The 22,320-nt window shown below is 41.0% G+C and overlaps 1 protein-coding gene across 1 annotated transcript; it reads right to left on the bottom strand.

Moving 5' to 3' along the window:
• Positions 1 to 7,953: 7,953 nt before the first annotated feature.
• LOC139922231 (uncharacterized) lies at positions 7,954 to 21,495 on the bottom strand. Its single transcript, XM_071912690.2, has 26 exons — positions 21,417 to 21,495; positions 20,260 to 20,383; positions 18,848 to 19,241; positions 18,647 to 18,724; positions 18,462 to 18,557; positions 18,320 to 18,373; positions 16,190 to 16,243; positions 16,041 to 16,094; positions 15,910 to 15,963; positions 15,639 to 15,692; positions 15,507 to 15,560; positions 15,366 to 15,419; positions 14,850 to 14,903; positions 14,656 to 14,700; positions 14,504 to 14,557; positions 14,363 to 14,416; positions 14,217 to 14,270; positions 13,976 to 14,047; positions 13,855 to 13,890; positions 11,696 to 11,740; positions 11,565 to 11,597; positions 10,972 to 11,118; positions 10,225 to 10,401; positions 9,340 to 9,430; positions 8,777 to 8,854; positions 7,954 to 8,420 (listed from the first exon to the last, which is right to left on the bottom strand). The coding sequence occupies exons 1-26, from the start codon at positions 21,493 to 21,495 to the stop codon at positions 8,218 to 8,220; spliced, it is 2,292 nt and encodes a 763-aa protein (XP_071768791.1). The 3' UTR covers positions 7,954 to 8,217.
• Between the last annotated feature and the right edge of the window lie 825 nt (positions 21,496 to 22,320).

Raw genomic sequence — 22,320 nt, 5'->3', positions numbered from 1 at the left:
AACTAAAGTCTATGAACAGGATGCGTGTGTAGGTGTTTGGTGATTCCAGATGTTGCAGGGCATGGTGGAGTGCTATGCTGACTGCATCCTCAACAGACCGGTTGGCTTGATAGGCAAATTGATATGGGTCCATCAGTGAGGAAGTGCAGGATTTCAAGTATGCCAGAATGATGCGCTCAAATGCTTTCATGGCCACAGGTGTTAGGGCAACTGGTCTGAAGTCATTGAGGCAGGTGATCTTTGAGGACTTTGGCACAGGAATAATGGTAGAGAGTTTGAAGCACTGTGGGACTGTACATTGGCTTAGAGAGGTGTTAAATATGGTGGAAAATACTGGGGCCAATTGAGCTGCACAGTGGCTCAAGTATTGTAATAACGGGCGAGCGTGCTTGAACGACCCAATCAAATGGTACATACTACATACAAATGGCAAAGTCAAATTTTACATGATACCCATGATGCCAATATGTGACATTCTCACTCATTGTTTAAGGTGTCAAGCATATAAAACAAGTTTTAGCCAATAATCTTGTTAATATATCAATTACAAAACTGATGTGAATATTCCCCTCTTTCTTCTACTGTTGCAGCACAAAGTAGCTCTGTACCATTTGGTTTCTAAAATAGTCACCAAAAAGCAACTTTTGTTTCTGGGTCCATTAGTTATTTCTGCTTCAGTAGCCTACTTTAATATAAGACTAGTTGTTTTTACCACTTCCAAGGTCGGAAGTAGAAGCATACGAGGAGCACTTGAAGGCAGCAAGACTCTGTCACTATGGGGGCGACCAGGGAGCATTGTGAGTGGGGAAAATCTTGGAGATAATGAGGTAAATATTGGACTTTTGGACTCGCAGTGCAATTGTTTGGCTTCAGAACACTTGGGTTATGCTGCACGAGCTGTTTGGAGTATTTTATGGTAATTGTTTCCCCTTTTTCGGAATTCTAAAGAACCAATTCCTGACCACTTCAGTTGTTTTGGAGAAGACATGAAGCTGCGCTAGCTAACACGATGTGTGTTTTGTGGACATACAAACTTCACCAGTGTTTTGACTGGCATGATGGTGAGTAGATACTGATAAGCAGTGAGCTGATTATTGTTACACAATAATCAGAATAATAATAATAATCAAAAATTGGAGTTTGGCTAGATGAAAATAAGGAAAGAGGACACACACTAATGCATTTATTCTGATATATCGCATTACACCCACAGGAATTGTGGCCAACCTAACTGGTGGCTTAATGACACACCCTTAGCTGACCACTTACAGTCCAATTTGGCCTATATATTGGTCATTTGTAAGGGGGTTGGGGTGGGTGCCAGAGGGACCTGAACACTTCATATCATGCATAAATGTGTTTTTAATAGCACAGATATCTTAGTTTTAAGGAGTTGGAATTCTTTCACTGCACAGCAGGCCTACGCTATATCTATTCATAGTTTACAAGCAGGCAGCGTCTATTAAGTTGTGTGGTGCAGTACTACTACTGTTACTATAGCTACTACTACTGCTACTACTACTACTAACAGTTAGCCTACATTGACATTAAAACCCAGTAACATTGCTGAATAGTGCTACATAATTATTACTATAATTTATGGAAGTAAATAAGTTAGGAGGGCGGGAAAATAAACCTCCGGGTGGGGGCGGAGCTTGAAGCGCTGCTTGTCATTGGTGGCGACGATCATAGAACTTGAATAGAACGGTCTTTCCCATTCAAATCAACGCTCCTGGATGGTCGGAGTGGTGGCCATTTTTATGTGTACTGTTCCATAATATAAAACCCATAAAACCTCCTTGGTACCGTTGGCCTAGCTTCCGTATAAACCATCTTACGGCAAGTTGCAGCGACCTACTTGGAGAAAAAAACTGCCGTTGCGCTATCTCCGTCGCTTGCTGTCAGCGGGGAGCTACTAAAGGGTTTTTGGACCGACTGGGTTTAACCGCGTTATATTACTGTAAAGTCGTCACATTTGATTCATTTAACGTTAGTCTTGTAACATTACAAAGCTTACCCACTCACGCTGTGTGGCAGCCGGTGTGACACACTTTATGGCCTTAATGCCCAAACTAACCATAGACGCCATTTTTTGGTGTACCAGCCAAAATACCACAGAAAACAGTGAAGATACCGTTCTATCCATTCAAGTTCTGTGGCGACGACTCTCTCCACGTCCTCCAATGAGTAGGAGCGGAACGGTGGGTAAGCCAGGAGGTCCTCCACAAACAGGAAGCCATCTAAGAGGATGAGAGTTGTTATGGTTATGGTCACATTCCATCAGCCAAGCAGCTTCATATCAGACTGATGCATCATATGATTCATTTGCTCGATTGTAAAACATCTATCCAGGCACAATCTGGCATGAAGATAACCTTTGACCCCTGGGGCCACAGTCACATAACTAATAATAAGAATACCGATGTACAGGTCAGGTCACATGGTCATGTAAATATTTAGTAAGACCCAAAAAAGTAAACTGGTACCAAATTATCACATCTATATTTAGACATTTAGGTAACTTCAACTATGGCTCCTAATCCAAATGGCTTTATTTTAAGTAGCTGTGATTTTGGCCTAAAATGCTGAATTGAATATTGGGAGAAGTGCACATTTATTTTCTGATGTGAATTCAGCCTGAAAATAATAATCAAATACTTTGCTACAGCATCAAACATTTGTGAAACAGTTGTTGATTAAAGCAAACACGAGCGATTAAAATAAAGTAGTACATTATAACTGCCATGTTGTAAGGTATGTGTTTCCTCCTTTTATGCCTATTTTTTATGAATCTTCATTTTCCCAGCTTGAACAGGGTTTTTCCTGTTTTTAGATAAATACGAATGGACCTAAGCAAACCCCATTCAAAATGTCTCGTTAACTGTGTAGGTATTAAACCGTCTTAGACCCACGCTTGCTATCAAAATTGTGTCAGAAGCAGTACCAGCAATACAAAGTAATCTTAGTGTTACCTAGACCAGTTTGTGAGCGTCTCACCTGCACTCATTTGAAGAGCCATCTGGTTCGCTCCATGGCACAGAGCGTAGGACATGGACTTTGACAGGCGGACATCTCTGTCCTGGTAGAGGAGGAGGCACAACTCATAACAGACACACACACTCAGCTCTAACTGCACCACTGGTCTAAATATACTCCCCAACCTTGTTTCCACCCTTGTTTGTCTCTTTGTATAAAACATCTATTAACAACTAATCTATTCATAAAATTACCATCTTGCTCATGCATTATATCGGCTTCTGAATCCTGTCATGTAACAGTTAGCTAGGCCAGTTACGCTTACATTAAAATGATTTGCTTAAACATTAATGAGGATATTTCATAGGCTATTATTCTGCCTGGTTTCTTTCTGGAGAGCATATAATATTCTCTTGATTGGTATTTCAGTTGTTTTAATCTGGCATTTTATGAGTGTGTATGTGTATTAATATGTTTTTAACCCTTTGGCTTGCGGTAGTTGAGTAGTGATAAGAGAAATCACATACAGTGCCATGAGAAAATATTTACCCCCTTTGTGATATTTTACAATGTTGTTCATTTATTTCCACATTTAATGTATTTCGATATTAATGCAGAGAATCCCATTGTAGACAAAATAACTTCCCATTGGCACTGTATCACCTTATTGCTGTGACACTGGATAGGCTATAGTCATAGGCTGAGATATGAGACAAAGGGCCCCTGGGAACAGATACCTAGTAACATTTTGGGGTCTTCGTAAACCATGACTTTACATTACGAGGCCTTTGGACAATAATGCAGCGCTTTACTGCTAAAGCGCTTTAGATAAACTGAGGGGAACACTCACTTTGACAGTGCCATGGTGACACCTTTAAAACAAATGTTTAGGTTATTATAGGGGGAATTTTGGGGCTTTGGTGTTGATATAAATCAACTGGGCAGTAAATGTAAAATTAGTGACAGCATCATCATGTATCAGGCTCTGGCTTAGGGCCCCCCCTGAGCTCTTGGGCCCCTAGGCCTGTGCCCGGTTCAGTAATCCATCCATGCTGAACAGTATACAACAGAATTTTTGGGGTGTGTCGCCTCCAAAAGCACTGTATTCAGAATGATTAGTAAACCACACAGAGCTTGGCTTTCCTCCGCCATTGAAAAACAAAGGACAGGTGATGCCTATCCCCTAGAGGATAGAGAACTTCAACTACATCTGTATGTTATTTATTTAATTTACAGATAATGTTGAAGATAATGTTAGGCTGGCAAGAAAGATGTCTTAGTGGGAAGCATGGATAAATAGGCCTAAAACGCTGCAGCCCGTCTGGTGTTCAACCAACCATAATTCTCTCATGTCACTCCCCTCTTCCGGTCCCTTCACTGGCTTCCTATCTCTGCACGCATCAAATTCAAGACACTGGTACTCGCGTACAGAGCAGTACATCATACTGCCCCTCCCTATCTGCGATCTCTGGTCAGGTTCCAAACCCCGCCTCGTTCCCTCCGCTCCTCCACCCTTGCAGGTCGCCTCGCCCCTCCATCGCTACGTGGGCTCAGAAGTCGCTCATCCCGGTCGCGACTCTTCTCATCCCTGGCGCCACAATGGTGGAACGAGCTCCCCCCTTCTGTCAGAACTGCCGAATCACTGCCCATCTTTCAGCGGAGACTAAAGACACATCTCTTCAGGTTACACCTGGACCCCTCTTGAACTAACCTATCTTCTTACCCTTCTTTAAATTAAAAAAAAAAAAAAAAATGTCAACGAATGCTACTTATTCCTATTAAAAGGCTTAGCTGATGAAGACTGTGATGCACAGTTGGTTTCACTACTGTTGACAAAATGTACTATTGTAAGTCGCTTTGGACAAAAGCGTCTGCTAAATGACATAATGTAATGTAAAAGTAAAATGATTAACAATAAGGGAGTCAGCCTTAGGAACATAAATGAACATACTTTAGCCATAGGACACATATGATAAAAACAGAGGAGAAAAATAAAATATTTGATTGTATTCCTGCTTTGGCAATTGAGTCTCCCGGCCCTGGTCTGCACAGCACTTTGTCTTCACTTTTCAGAAAAACCCATCTGTGGTAAATGGACAACTCTAATAATACTATCTGGCGCATATACAGTATTATCAATATGTCTGAAATTTTTCAAATTGTTGGACAGACCTTCCTCCCCAGCTGCTTGCCAGCTGTGCCTACTGCCACCTGCTGGCCCAGCCAATAATGTAGTCTGTTGTAAGGAAGTATTAACTTGTGCGCATGACATCCTATTGTGTGTGCACTGCACAATATACAACATGCACTCAAGTTGCATAAAAAGCATGCAGATAGATATAAAACATGTTGATGTAAAAAGTCTATAGAGCTGTGCAGCCACGCCTGCCCCTCTTCAGAGACTCTTAAGTGTTATCCTGTGCGTACGACATAAAACGTACACTCAAGTTGCGTAAAAAGTGTTGATATAGATATAAAACATGCACACGTATTAAGTTGATATATAGAGCCAGCATAACCGCACTGACCCCGAGACATGGTGTTGGAGAGCTGTAAGTGTTGACAGATACAAATCCTTGCAACAGATTGACTACAAAGTTTATAACTTCCTTTTGATCAAAAAAGGACCCTTGGCTAATCATGTGGAAAAAGACAGATCCAAGACACTCAGAAAATCAGTTAAAAGCCTTTATTCTATTTGGCGATTCATAATTGTAAGTTAAAACCTGCACCCAACGCAGTTCAGCCCCATGGCCTTAGCCAAATAGAATAAAGGCTTTTGAACAGATTTTTGCCTTGCCTTGGATCTCTATTTTTTTTTCTCATGATTACAGAGGACCCTTTTTTATCCAAAGGGCACTCAACCCCACAATGTTTTACATTTGAAGCTAAGAAGCATGCTCCTATCTGTTCTCCAAGTGGACGAAATCAGTTTGACACTTGCTCAATAAGCAAAATTTAGCTGTGCACACAAAACAATGAAAATGAGGACACAAATTAGACTAACCAGAATGAGGGAATGAGGTCTGTCTTCTCTGCCCACACAATAACATCTCATCTAAATGTGATAAAACGTGTGGTAAAAAGCTCTGTCAGTAGAGTTAATGAAATTTACAGTAGGCCAGCATCAGTCCTCTGCTCAATTATGAGAACAGGGAATGAGGAACAGGGGCTTGATCTGAGGCAATGGCCTTTCCTGTTCACAGAGGAGATAATTATTTGTGAGAAGTGTGAAAAACATACAGCTAATGATAATCATTTTCTACGCATGCAATCGAAGATTTAGCAAAACGCAATAACCATTTTTTGGCACTTTGCTTTAAATAGTTGACCGAGGACAACATAAAACATCGTTCTAACAACATGAACGTCTGTGTCAACAAGCTAAACCTCACAAACTTTCTCTTACTGTTGGCTGGATTGTTTTTTTCAAATCACATGTATTTAACCGTAATTATCATGATCACTTGTTTGGTTTGCCACAGAGATAAATACTATGCATGTCTGAAGCAAGTGGTTGGGCTCAGAGAGGAAATCCAGAGGAGAATCATGGACGAGTAATAGTTTCCATGACAGAGGAGGCCGTAGCATCCTTTGATGGAACAAAACAGACCAGCACGGCGCATATGATGCTGCAGTCGCAGAGGGAGAGTCAGTGTGGAGGATGACGACCTACAGTACAGGGCTTCTCAGAGGAAACATATGTGAGCCAGGAAAGACACTGTGAAGAGCCACACGCGGAGCTCCTTGTGAGTTCCAACAATTAAAGTGTTTCTCCATTAGATCTTAGCTGTGGAAAACATTCAATCATTCATTTTCTCTATAGCCGGGCTGCAGGGGGCTGGAGCCTATTCAGGGAAACACTCTGGACAGGTTGCCAGTCCATTGCAAGACGAATTCAGATAGACAGACACTCATATTCATATCTATGGGCAATTTAGAGTCTCCAGTCCACCTGACTTTGCATGTCTTTGGACCGGGGGAGGAAACCCATGCGAACAAGGGGAGAAAATGCAAAGTCCGCACAGCAAAGGCCAAGCCAGGAATCAAAACCAGGTCTTTCTTGGTGTGAGGCGACAGTCTAACCACTGAGCCACCATGCCGCCATGTGGGTAACATGGTCCTTGTTTATTCTCATCTCCACAACATCTAAAACACAGTAAGTACTCACACATGGGAGGTCATTAACTTTTTTGTTGATGGCTGAATATGGATTTCATAATATTTCCGTCACTGTATTTAAATAAACCCTAATTGAGATTTGCAAGCAGTTAACTTCCAACCAAAATTGATTTGAGGTACAATCCTTGGAAAATTGGGGAGAATTCTAGTCCTGCCAAACATAAAGGCTTAACTACAGTACTACGGTACTTACAGCAATTACACAAAAGTATTAGCCTACATAAAATGACCTACAGCTATGCACGTCGAGAAAATCTGGCAAGATTAGTTTTCATGTTTGCCAAAAGTATATCTGTACTGAAACATGCACGTTGATGGACATTCTAATTAAAAAATGCCCAAGTGGCTCATAAAATCTGTACCGTGTATACACAATGGGAGAGCTACATGTGAAATACCAATAAAATCAACGCCAAGATGTATACTGTTCTTTATATAGTGTTAAATATTTTGCAGTGTTTTCCAGTACTCAAAAACTGACACTATGGGGCAAACAAACTCTTAAAATTATATCCATGTTGTTCTTTCAACATCACCATGGCACATATTACCTTTGGTCCACTAGCTCTAAAATTCAAAGACACACATGGCTGAGATCATGAATCTGAATTAGGCTATCATATGAAGACATTCTGAAAAAAATACCATTTGTATAATAAAAAAGGTTGATAATCATTTTTTAACTTTTATTATAAAGAACAGATATTCAAAGACAACTCAGACTCATGTGAGATCATTTTAAATAAAACTATCAAATAAAGATGGTATTTTTTTTTTTTACAAATGCATGCTGTGTTACCGCTCTCCTTCAAATGAACTTCAATGTAAGTGTTGCGTGTGGTGAATTAATCACAATGTTCCCAGAAGTTCAAACATTTGTGTCTCTTCAGGTTTCAGTTGGGATGCTTATTTACATCAAATCAATTTATTTGACCTCAAATTTGAACATAAACATATTAACAAAAGCAATCCACCATCTTTTTACTCCCCGTAAGCACAATCTCCAAATCACCGTCCATGTAGGGCTGACTTTGTCAAAAGTTTCCAATTTTTTTCCCTCTACGGGCGACTCCTCAACCTCTGGGGTGCCGGCTGAGTTGTTCCATTGGCGGAGTTGAGCAGATCGCACCCAGAGGTCAAACAGATACCTGGGACCCCTCTGAGACCTGCGTGGCCCCTGAGTCCCAGCCGGCCTACGTGTCCCCTCTCACCCTCCTTCCCTGGTTGGCCGTTAAAGACTCTGCCAGGACGTCCACGCTGACCTGGTTGATTGAGGATAAAATGAGTGTTTAGTCTTCATGTCTCCAAGTCTGCCCTCTTTCTGTATTAGCTGAGTAAGTCTGTTTTTTATGGATTCCAAGTACAGTAGACTGCAGAGCAAAGACATTTCTTTTGGCAAATGACATGCTTCTCCTAAGCGAGCTCCTCCCTCCTTTCCTGTGATTTTAAGTGTAGCCTCCGCTGACGACAGTTAAAACAATGTAATGTAAAACAATGCAAAGGGCCAGATGTGGCTACTGATGAATGCCTCATGATAAGCAACAAATCAACAGCTCGTTTAATTCTCATTCAGCTTAGACATCAAACAGGTTTAAGTATGTTTCAAAGACGATGTTACCCTTTGCTCCCTGGTCTCCGATGTAGCCAGGTAGGCCGTGGCCCTTCGCTCCTTTATCACCTTGTTCTCCTCTGTCACCTGGAAGCCAGACACACCGTTCGCTTAGCAGGAATGACAACAGAAAGGCCATTCCAGCCCTAAATGCTCTGCCTCTGGGACTGAGCTGGTACTCAGTCTCACTAGAACATGCTGTCCATGTTGTTTAAAGACCATATGTGTTACTGAGATCATTGTTAAATAAATGTTTTAAACACCTTGTAAATATTCTTCAATTTCATTGGCTTGGCATGGGAATGTACCGTATGTGTGACATCATGCAAAGCCCTCTAACAATAAATTAAATTTTTAAAAAAGCTTAGAATGTACATGTTAACATACAGGTTTCAAGTTTTACAGTGTTGTTCAATAGTTGATTTAGTACTGCAGTTTCTCACAATATGATTCTGTCATAATAAGAGCCAGTCATGTACATTATTTCCAAAACAAGCATTGGTGAATGAAATTTTTGATAAAAACCATAGTCTTATGGTAGAAATACTTTTTGTCAAGTTCGTATTTCAAACCTATTTGTCCTTGTCTGCCTGTATCTCCAGCTTCTCCATAGAATCCCGGCTGGCCCACCTCTCCATCAATGCCATCAATACCAGTGTCGCCCTGACAACGACACAAATGGGTCAATTACATCATTCAACTTTTGTGTGTTTTCAGCATAAAAGTTGCAATGTAATTTTCTTTTCTTAGGTGCTCTTGTCAAGCAACAGATTAAGGCGCCATTCAGCACTGACCACCTCTGTACACAAAGAGGAGACTGAGAGGAAATGAGATTTAGTCTGCTAATCACTCACATTCTGCTGGGAAAACATTGCACAGTTACATTACTACTGTTGGTTGGGTATGAGGTCACAACATGAGGCTTAACAGCCATAATCTAATATAGTGGAATATTTTTATATATTCATGGCTTCATGAACATTTATCAGCCTGAGAGTCTGTGATTAAAGAAGTTGTGGAACATGAATCGGTTCTACGCTGTATAATAAATGTGGAAAAGGGTTTCCAGTCCAAGGACAGACTTGATACTCTCCAAAAACCATTCAACGCAGACCAAGTGCCTCGTCTGTGACTTCTTATTTGTCCTCATGGAGACGTGGAAAATCGGAATGTTTTCATTCCAAGCCATTCTGCCAAATACTTCAGCTCTCTTAGTCCAGTCCAGGCTCTTGAAATGTGTTTGCATTTTACTTAGCCAGGGAGACAGAAACGAACAATGTATGGGGAATGTACTTCAGCAGTGTGCCTGAGCTAAAGCTCTAGATTATGTGAAATAATGCTTAAATCAATAATTCTGTAATGGTGTCCCATGCGTGTCTGTGTGGACTGATGAAGATATACCATGAAAAATATTCTTTTCAGCTTGAACAAATCAATACTCTAACTTTGAAACTCACAGGAGGTCCGGGTGGTCCTTTCTGTCCTGGGGGACCAGGGGCACCCATGGGCACGTCCCCATAGAGAGGACAGACAGCAGCACATGTCCTCTTCACTGAGTTGGCAAAAGTGGACATCTGTTCCAGCACCACTCTCTTGCAAACCTCGATCACGTGCTGCGCAGGGAGGGTTGGACCCTGTGTAACAAATCATTACCACATCCATCACTGGAGGTGACCCAGCTCTGGGACCCTGTAATATGGAATATTACAGGACAGAGCATGCTGAACTAATGGCTGCCTCAGAAAGGAAATGCAGTGAACAGTGGACAAACCCAGCCAACAATATTTCCTTAGGCTCATTATGGATTTATAGCCATACTAAATGAAACCCTTGCTGTGAGTCACTACTAACTACAGGCTAATGAGAAACCATTTAAAGGCATTCTTGACACCCCAGTTGTTACCAAACAGTGTGCGCGCCAGTCACTGTAATTACTGTTGCAAATAATTGCTTTGCTGTGTATGTGATATCATTTACCTGTAGATGAAGTACCAATTACAGTAGAGATTCAGGAGGAAACTTTTGAAGCAATGTTTGCACACCATGTACTAAGATGATTACAGCAAGCACTATAAATGTATAAGAAATTACATTTGGAGCAGCCAGCTACTCTCTTTGGTGTGTTGTAGTCAGAGATGACAAAAAGTAAAACTGGTACCATATTTCTCAAATTCTTATCCAGGTAGTCAGTGAATTGTGCTCACCGGTGGGCCTGGGGGCCCCTGGAAACCGTCTGGTCCTCCTTCACCTCGAACCCCCTTGACTCCAACAGGACCTGAGCGTCCAGCTGTGCCCGCTGGGCCGCGCTTTCCCCGTCCTCCCTGGGGTCCCTGCTCACCTCGGTCTCCAACCTACAGCGTAGGTAACAACATCAGCAGCAACAATATTCAGTACAGACCAGAGCCAGTGCATCCACCAGAATACTGTAATAGCACTAATAGTAGTACTATAGGCTACTACTTATACTACTATAAGTAATGATACTAATAGTAGTATAATAGTAATAATAGTATACATATACTGTAGTATAGCTAATTATTAACTAACCGACAATAGGAAATTCAGAGAAGAGGTAAGTATGAAATATCTACTAAAAACTAAGTGAAAGGATTGGATTAGTAGTCTTGAGTGTGCCATGTATCTGTTCTGAAGGTCTTACATAGAGGTGTTATAAATTTGAGTTCATGTGAAGTGTTACTTTAACACTTAAAATGTACATCATCTTATAACAATAAGCGCTCCAATTTGTTCTCTGCCAGTGTGCATGAAGCGCTGACACAACAAAAGTACACCTCACCTGTCCTTTTGGGCCTTTTTTTCCTTTTTGGGCCTTTAAAAAAAAAAAAAAAGCAAATTCACAGTAAGTAAAAACAGATAATAGGAGTATAATGATGAGTAGAGAGGATGAAACATTTAAAGCCAAAATACCTTTCCACCTTTAACACCTTGGATTCCCTGGATTCCTGTGTCTCCCTGTACAAGGAAATTGAAACAAAACAAGTTATTAGTGACTAGCGAATATTTGATGTAGGCAATGTGAATGTGCTACTCTGTACATGGATTCTTCATGGACTGATAAACAAGAGCATGTTACAGGTTTATTAGATGACATAATGGTGCTGGAAGTAATTTTGGCATGTCAATCAGAGATGGGTATTAAGAGATGTTTTTTCATCTGCATTGTAATGCTATTTCTTGACACATAAGGCCTGCATGTTGCCAGACAGTCATAGGGTTTAATTTAAAGATAAACTGGGGTATTATATTTGTATTAATTTAAGGAGAAAATGGTGATTTAGGCTAGAGAAAATAAAAAGTCTGATCCTCCCCATGAAGCGTTTAGAACATACTGTACTGTTCCTGTCAGCTCTCAGTTTAAAATAAAACAAAGAAAGCCTGACATAACATTAGGATGACTAGGTTTGCCAGCTCGTTTTTATTGATTTTATACTCTATTACTTTTAACAGATTACAGTAGCTATACTGTACCTCAAACATGATTTATCATACTGTACTTCTGCCACGCCCACTATGTTCACATTTCAAAACAACACAATGGAAAGAAATCTACCCAAATATTGTGTCCGTTTTCTGACGGATCAGTGTGGCAGAACCCATTAGCCTTGTGCTTAATTTGACATGAAAACGCATAATATTTGCACACAGTAATATGCAAATTCTAAAGCACTAAAGAGTAACTAAACCCCAAACCCAAATCTATGTAAAGCCTGTCATCTAATGGAAAAAGCATGCTACTGAAATTGTCATCTGCTATTGGCTGATCTTTGGCGCTAGGTGGTGATTTAGATTTTAGCTTTTTTCCAATTTTACTTTTATTTATTTCATAACTTTTCCAAAAGTTTAATGATATTTTACAATTTTCCAAAACATTTCCAGGACTGGAAAACAAATTTCCAAATTCCATAACTTTTCCAGGATTTTCATGCCTGTGGGAACGCTGGGTGCAGCACTTAATTACTCCAGAAAATTTGTTATAGTTGAGTGGTGAGATAATAAGAAAGCGGTGGGTCGTGGCATAGTAACACAACTGGAAGCACTCTACTGAATCATAATAAGGAAGAGCACACTGATTTTGTGGAACTTTCCCTCCCAGGAAAATAACATTTAGCCTTTTCCACTCTTTCCAATTAATTCTCTATCAAATATCGTAGAAAGGGAAATCTCCACTCTGCCACTTCTGGCAATGTGAGGCAGTTGTAAATAATACTAGTACAAATTTAAGCGGTTTTCGACATAGTACATTCTTTGAAATTATTTTTAATTATTTTTAGAATTAATTTGTATTCCACTTTAAAACAAATCAATGCCAGCTCTATACTCCAAATGTGGGTTCTTTTTAATCAGCTTTGTTTGCATTATAGTATGCCGCAAAAACATAAACATCTGAAATGAGGGTCCTACAGGAAGATTTGTCTGTGTAATCGGCACGGGGGTATCCTGTAAACACCAAGAACAGGTCCTCCGGGGGACTTTAGCACTCGTTTTGACCTCCTGTCCAGATGGGGAGAATAGGATCCACTGAGCTAATATGCCCTGGGAGCAGCCGTTACAGAATCAAAGAGGGGAGCCACTCTGGAGACCTAAGTGAATTATCCAATTGTTTGCTCTGCCTCTTCATGGTGGTTTGATATGGGTTTGATGACAGATGACTCTGAGGCAGTGAGTTACAGGAGAGCTATGCTGACACATGAAGCTAGGAGGCAACCTGCTGTGGTAATCTGACCGTACCAACATGTCCGCTCTGTAAGTGAAGAGAAATGTAAAGAATGGATTTGATAATCTATCTTCTGTTAGGATCTCGGATAATCATTCGGTAGTTTTAGTATTTCATTTGACCATCAAGTGTTAACTCAAAATAAAATTAAGCCTTTGTCATTCAAACATAAGGCAATTTGTAAAACCTCTTATTGGGTAAGAGAAATTTTCTTTAAATCCTAAATGGCGTTTTGTTCATTGAGCCTGTAAATACTGCCAGAATTGCTGATCATGGCATCAAATATTAGTTTTCACTATATGATAAAATTGCCATCATTTTATATTTCTAACAGATAGTGGATAAGAATTACCTTGGGTCCTGGTCTGCCGGGCAAGCCCACATGTCCCTGTGTAGAGATGACATGGTTTAGTGGTTTGAAGAGAATGAACTTGTATTTCAAAGAGTTTAGAAAATTCATCTGGAACACTCACAGTTGGTCCTGGGGGGCCGATAAATCCAGGTCTTCCTGGCTTCGCTGCAGAACCTTTGTAACCTCTCGGGCCCTAGAGAATAAAACATTTATTAAACCTACCTAAGAGCCTAGTTTATTCTCTGTACACTGTAGTTTTCCTTTAAGATGGCAAACTACTTTACGTACACAGCTCTTTAAAATGTATTATGTGCTCGTCTTCAGTGATTGCAATGCAATGAATGCCTGAAAAAGTGACTTACGGTTCGGCCTTGAGGACCCATTTCTCCTGGTGGCCCCAGGACACCTTGCTCTCCCTGTTTAAGATCAAGTCACACACCAACAAATTAATCTGCCAGAGACAATACAATTGTATATTTATTTACAAAATCTATGATCCGCATGTCACCTTTGCTCCAATTTGGCCACTTCTTCCACCAGGGCCCTGTGGTCCTTGATACGCCTGTGTGGAATAGATGACACTTATAGATACAAATACATTGCTTCCAAACTTCAATATAAAGATATCAATATGATCAGCATACAATACCTCTATTCCTGGGTCCCCATCTCTGCCTATCAAACCAGGATCTCCAATAATGCCCTAGAGAAATGCTATCATTAGTATAAATCAGGCAATTATTCTTCAAACAGAAGTGAGCAGTCAGGTGTGAAGCTGTAGAGGAGTGAGCAGTGAATCACCTTTACTCCAACGGTGCCAACTCTCCCCTTAGGTCCTTGAATCCCCTAGATTTCACAAGTTCAGACAATAAACACATTTATGTAATGTAAAATGCAAGTAATGCCTATTAATAAAGTAATATATTTGTATACTGGTGGAAAACCAAAAGGGAAATATCATTTCCAGATCATTGTGATGAACTTATGATACATACAGGCTTCCCCTTCTCTCCAGCAGCTCCTCTGTCTCCAGGATCTCCCACAATACCCTGTCAAATCATGAAACCATTTTTAAGTTCTATAAATTACATTTTTAAACTAGGCTATATGAGTTAAAGTCCATTCCTTAAATAATATGGTGTTTAAAGTCTACCAAAGAGCCTGCTTTTTGGATGGCCGGTGTGGTACTTTGTTCTTCCTCCATATACAATACAGTAGGTTATCGTGGCCATCGAGGCTCTTCTCTCAATGACTCACCATCTTATGTTGATATAGTTCAGGCTCTCAAATCTTAGCCAAAATCCAGCCACATGAACTAATGTTGTTTATGGAGACGGCACATATGCCAAAAACATAGTTCTATTCCAGTGTTCCCTACCACATTAAAAATGATTTACTGGTTCTGTGTGCTTACATTAGGGGATTTCGAAGGTAGCGGACGAAGAATTATTTTAGTATCTATATGACAAAAACAGGCAATTGGTGGACATATTTGTGAACCCACAACCCACCTGCTTCCCCTGGAGCCCAGGAGGCCCTTCTGCACCACGGGCCCCTTCTTCTCCCTATAAACGAAGCCATGATGAGATTTAAATCACGCTATCTAGATGAGAAGGAAACAGAGAAACTGGGGGGAAAAATTAAGTGAGTACCTTAACTCCTTGATACCCGGGAATCCCTTCATATCCTCTTTCACCTTTAGCACCCTTCAGGGAGGAAAAAAAGTTAGTAATACATAATCACTGGCAGTAGGGCTTACCACAGTGTCTGAAAGGTTAACTTACAACTTCTCCTGGCTCCCCGCTCTCTCCAATGCCTCCAGATGGTCCCCGAACTCCCTTTAATTACAGTCAGAATGTCATTAACTCCTACATTAAATCCTCTGAGTTATCTTTACAGCTATGCAACTACACAACAACAAACCGCTCAGAAATCCAATTAAAAGTAGGAAACTTCACTAATTGCCTGCTGTAATTGCCTAATTACACAGGTCCAATGGAAGCCTTTGGTTTGAAAATACATGTTGACATGTAAACACAACAGAGGAGTTTTTACCTTGAAGCCTGCTGCCCCTCTTAATCCTTTCAGTCCCTTGGGTCCTCTTTCACCCTATTTACACAACATGTTATTAGCTCAGATTCGCAACATCGCAGAGTAAAAAGATGAGTCTGTGTTTGATGGATTACCACTTGGCCGTGAAGTCCTCTCATTCCTTTCTCGCCTTTGATTCCCTCCTCACCCTGAGGACATGTGAGGTTTCATTAATACGTTTTGAGAAGACAAACCAAACATCTGAGCTGGAGCAAAGACAGGAGCGTGTAGAGGCGGATCTTACCTTCAGACCTGGTTCGCCAATGTGACCATAGTCTCCTGTGTTTCCCATGATCCCCTGCAAGACAAGTTTGGATTAATTACAAATGAAAGCTGTTGCAGTCCAACTGTTTGTGAATCACCCATCTTGAGAAATAGAGTATGAAAAGTGAATAGAGCCATTATTTAAGTTTCCACTGAGAAACACTGACTAATATAACAGAGTAGACATTAGATGTATCAGCCTAACAAGCAATTAGAAAGTAGCAGTTTAATGTTTTGCAGTCATCATGGTAATCATAACATTCCCTTGGAGGGACAGACCAACAGTAAGTAAACAGTGAGAAAGAATTGAATATGAGCAGAAAAAATCCTAACAGAAGACATATGAAGATCATTATTAAGTTGAAAATGTGAATGTAACAGAGTCGCATTAGTGGAAAATATACATAAGCGTGTTCAGGAGCATTTTGGAAACACCAGTCATAAGTACAACAAAGTGGAACAGCATTCCTGTTTGCACAGATGCTGACTTCCTCTGTAACACAAAGAATCGTGTTTTCCAGTTGGCAGTATTTCACTAAGTCAACAAACAGTGTAAAACAAGTCTAGAACGCCTCTGCGCCGTCCGTTTATTTAACTATCTCACCTAAGGCTGCTTTAAGCAAGGTCAGCTGGACGGAGGTTAACCTCAGCGATGGCCGACAGTATGGCGAGAGGCATGACCGTGAACTTTACAACGTTTTTTAAGGCCGTATAGGTCTGACAAGCAAGGGACCACCCACCACCTGAGATGGACAGTTCATATATCTGAGCCAGGAAATGCCCTCCTTAGATGCCAGCGGGGGAGGAGATAAACATGTTGGGGCTCTGTGATTCACATGCTGGCAGGGGGTCAGGACTCTATTGAGTTACACAAGACAGATGTTTACTTCCATAAGAGCAAGGGCTACAATTCAGCACATGAATATGTGGCGTGTATAGTTCTGGAATAGTACTCTGTGTGTCGGAGTGTGTCGGTGTGTGTGTGTGTGTGTGTGTGTGTGTGTGTGTGTGTGTGCGAACGTACACGCACAGATGCACACATGTGTGTACAGGCAGCATGGGGGGATTTCCCCACTGAGTGCAAAGGGCATGTTAAATGCCAAGCCATCGCATATAAAACAATCTTCTTTCTTTAAACACTCTAGCGAACACATGTTCTCTGGATTGTGTTTAAAAGACACTCAGGTCTGCTCCAACATAACAATGGCTGCTGAACATCAAAGAGATAAACGAGTCATAAATTTGAAGTGGAAATAATCATGTCTGCTGCTGCCTGAAGGACATAAATATGGCTATGTTTATAGCCTGCAGAATACTTTAAATTGTTCATTATCACTTTCTCAACCCTCTCTTCTCTTTCAGCAATTGGTCCGCATGTGCTGAATTAATTACCATTATGCATAAATATAAAAGCATTTGTGAGAATACGACAAATATCACACAATAGTAAGTAAGCTAATGTTTTCATTACCAGACATTTGGAGTGTATGGTTATTGCTCAACTGCCTGTTTTTCCTGTGTGTGTGGGATTCATTACATTTGGCACAGCTTCTTTAAATGGAAAAGCAAAACCATTAGAGATCCTATGATCCTTTGCCATCTTGATCTAAATCCTATATTCTAAACCGGGGCCTGTCTTTTAAGATGTAAATGGCTTTCAGAACTCCAAAAACAAATTTATTGTCACATCCGTGTTGGTTCATGTTTTTATTGGCTTCCTCCCAAATCTGTTGCAAAAGGGACATGAGTTTTCAGACTCTGAGAGGAGCCCCTGTGTTTACTATCGCTAAGCGGTCTTGCTTCCAGATCTGTTTCCATCCTGCCATCTCTCAGTTATGCTTCCATTGCTATTTTCCACAGCTTCACTGCTGTCTCACGAACAAGAGTTTTACCATTTCATTCGCCCACCATTCAATTTAACTCTTTATTGTGCAGTCAGCTGAAGGGGCTAATGCTCAGCTCTTGCAGTAAAGTCAGTCAACACTGACCTCATACACTACCACAAGCACACATACATTACAGAGTCTCAAAAAGTTGTTCATTATTTGTCCTCATTAAACACAATTCAGCTTTACACTGTTGTGAGATATCTGTCGTTAAGTTCCCTCACCCAGTTTCCTTGAGTTCCTGGTTCTCCTGTGTGTCCCGGAAGACCTCTGTGACCCTGCAGATGAATAAAAAATACTGTATGTCAGCATGGATATCAACTAGTCAGCCAGTTTTTATTATGTAAGTGGGGGGGTTAAATTCACCTTTGTTCCTGGAGGTCCCTGAATACCTGGTTGTCCATTCATGCATTTACAAGATGGTCTTCCGGCTGTTAGGCCGATCTCTGCATACCCTCCACACTGCCATGGAGAGGGTGAGAGAACAGTCTTGAAATCACACACATCTCTAACAGGCGGACTAAACCTCTGTTGAACGGTAGCTGACTCACCACACTAGAGAGCTCACAGCAGCCCTCTGAATAGGCCTGTTCTGGGTCACAGGATACCTCCATCTGCTGAAGGTCCACCTGCAAAGACAGAAGAAAGGGATGAGAAATGAAAGTTGTAGCCCAAACCAAATGATCTCAAAATAAAAAGGTAGAAACATTACTTTGGAATAGGGGTAACGCAAATCCAAACTACGCACTTACCGACACAGAGCGATCTCCCACAGCCCGCTTGACGATGGAGGTGTACCCCCGGCGGATGACTGGCCTCGGCTCGTCAATGGCCTCCACGCTGACCTCACTGCAGTCCACCAGCAGCTTCACCTGGCCGCCCTTCACGCTCAGCGCCAACTTGTGCCATTCTCCGTCAAACAGCTTCTCCACCCCATGGAAGGTCCTCAGCATCTGGGTCCCGCGGGGGCTGGTGTAGAAGAAGTCCAGAGAGCGCGTGTCCCCCTGGAAGCGCAGGCCCACCTGCTCCCGTCCCTCGGGGTCGCTGACCTGCCACAGGTTCCAGGATTTCTTGGCAGTGTCCTTGGTCACCTTAAATGTTGCGATTACGGAGTAGTCGGAGGGCAGGCCGTCTGGGTACACATCGCTGTGGCATGGGAGTGAGAATTAGAGCGCTGGGTAACACAAAATAGAGGCTATTTTCTTCACAAGACAATAATTAAAGGCTTTTGTTATGGAACATCAGGAAATCATTTTACAGTGTGAATGAACAGAAACAGAGCTACTCAGATTTTACGCTTGTGTTCCACATTAGCATCTGACTTGGAACAACAGTTTCAACACCCACATCTCTCTGTGACTTTCTGTGCTGTTAAAGCTGTCTTCCTCCCCATTTAACGATGCACTACTTTGTGAACAATCTTTCTTTGTTTCTTGATTTACAGTAAAGCATATTTCGAATTTAGCGCAAAAAGCAATTGTCAGGCAAACAGGGTTCAGTGAGAACAGCTTAATTGGCATCAACACAAAAGAAAAACCCAGATTGATCAATGCTCTTGTGAGAGACATAAAGCATAAATAAGAAAACAAAGAAATATTGTTATGCCTATAAAGTGTCAATGCAAAGTATGTATCTTCTATCTCCTTCTGTGTTATTCTGTAATTATTTACATATGTATTGCAATTGCATTTTCACCAAACCTTTGTAAGGAGGTTAGTGGGATTGAGTGTGCATCCCATTAATTATGGTGACTAAAACAAACCTTTGGTCCTCTCCTCTGCCTAAGTATGAAGTGAAGCAAGGCTAAAAAGGTTCTGTGTGAGCTGAGGATATCAAGTATTGTCGCTGTCCGGTGGAAACCTTGTATCTCCAAAATGTCACCTTTTCAGAATCTAAGAAAACAGCCTTGCTTTCAGATTGACCACCATGTAGTTTTGAGTTTATCCAATGGGTTTTAAAGGGTTTCAAAAGCCCAAGGGGTCGAAGAATTTTGTCAACCCATAGAGGAGCATGTAATCCTTCAATTGGAGTTACAGTAAAAGGAGTTACAAGGTTTTCACATGACAACAGGATGTGGACCTGAGTTTTTATAGCTCACATGAAAGTAATTTAGTAATGTTATTCCAGCTCCACTGAGCCTCCCTGGGCTCAGGTAGTCCAGTACCTCATGGTCCTCCGTAGGTGGATGGAGGGGTTGACGCGGTAGGCCACAGCCTCAGGTTCAGACCCGTTCACTCTCCTCACTCCTCTCGACTCAGGCACACGAAACTCCTCCAGAAGATCAAAGCCTCACAGCAAAAACACACTGAGCTTAGTTTTTTGCATCTTTTAGTGTTGAGAAAACAAGATATCACATTAATTCAGTATCAAGGGGGTTGGATGACTTCTAAATCTTACGTCAACGCTGATATCATTGATATTTTAAATAGTTACATTACTCATTGCCATTAATAATGCCGTCTCTTCACAGGTACAGTGAGATCATTTACTTAAACCTTCAACATCAAAGGCTGTTTACTTTCATCAAGTGTGGATTCACTATTACATTTTAAACATTGGTGGCTGTGTGCTGTAGTTTGCATGAGATCAGCATGGTTGGGGTCTTTTCTGTGAGTTTTAAACAGAGAGCTGGTGAAAAGTCACATGCACTGCCAATTACATTCATAACGCGGTTACTCAAGTAACCTGGTTTTGGGTCAACGCATGTAAACATCATAACTTGGCCAGGTAAGCTCATACTCCGGTTAAGATGCCTGGCTTACTCTCATAGTAAACGGGTTACTCAGTCAAAGAGACTATCTGGCAGCTGCTCCTTTTAATATGTTTTTTTTGCTGGCGGGCTGTTTTATCTGTGGGCAGGACACCACAGATAGACTGGGATATTCTGTTAATTGGTTTGTTGTCATGGCAACAGGGAGGCTGAGTTGCAGGGTGTCAAAGGTTCAGGTAAACAGCTTAACCCCTGTATGACCTTAACCGGAGTATGGCCAACAGCCACTGAGAGCAGGAAATTCAAGAGGACTGTGTGTCTGCCACTGTAAAGGCAAAATATGGGCAAAGTATTGACAAATGCTGCCATCTGCTGGTCATGGTATGGTAGAACATTGATACATGCTCAACCTGGCGAATCACAGATGATTAATATGACATCATGTGATTCATATTAATAAGATACCCACACCTGGTTAACCACAGGGTACCAGCATGTTGCCATGGGTGATGACAGCTATTACACTCCAATGTTAGTAGTTAGTTTTCATGCAGTGGAGAATATAGATATCATCATTTAACTTAAGAAAAAAAACTCTAAAGGAGACTTACTTGGTAACTTTTGACATTGGGTCAATCCCAAGATGGCAAAGACTACTGCGGACACCAGCATGTCTTTCAAGGCTGGCATTTTCAAATTTTGATAGTCAGGGGTTATAAGTGCCTGCAAAAGTCATTAAATACATCAGATTCACAGCCTTTTGACATATGAGTGTAAGCTGCACTTACTAGTCAGTCATCTGGAATCTATTTTATTCCAAAACATATCTACATATCAATGTAACCTGTAAAGAATAAGGAAAATCTATCTATACATTTCCACAGAATATAGGTGATATGATATTGTGAAAAGTAAACAGAAAAAAAATAATAATAATAATGTGAAACATAACCCAAATACATGGCACAATGCAATATATTTTTGGAGGAAGGAGGCCAAGTCATAGGTCTACCCTACTGGAATTCAAAACTAACAGCATTTACAGAATTTAATTTAAGATATCAAACTATTATATTAATTACTATTTCTAAGATTTTCTTTCACCAAATACTTATCAAAAATACTTATCCACTGAATTTATTTGTCCAGACAAAAGCTTCAATAAACTAGGGGAAACATCTGACTTAAGCGATCACACTAAATGAATCACATTCACAATTGATCAAACTAATAATGCTAAAGCAGCCTTGTTTGATTACCAACTTATCATCATAGGCAACACAAATTCATATCCCATTTTCTACCGCCATCACAGAAATTTCTATTGATATACTTTTTGAAAATCTCAGATTTACTCACATATTCCTGAAAAAGAGGCTCCCAAGGTGGCTGCAGATGGGTGTTTTACAGTTCCTGGAGCGAGGATATATCCGTTCTAAAGTGTCATCCCTAGGCCCGTCTGAGCTGAACAGGAGGACCATTCAGACTAGAAGCTCTGGGTCTCAGAGGAGCCTG

This window comes from Centroberyx gerrardi, chromosome 15 (assembly GCF_048128805.1).
Source record: "Centroberyx gerrardi isolate f3 chromosome 15, fCenGer3.hap1.cur.20231027, whole genome shotgun sequence".
In the NCBI taxonomy this organism is placed as follows: Eukaryota; Metazoa; Chordata; class Actinopteri; order Beryciformes; family Berycidae; genus Centroberyx; species Centroberyx gerrardi.
Note: the sequence above shows the minus strand (reverse complement) of the source record. Positions and strands in the feature narration are given on the sequence as shown.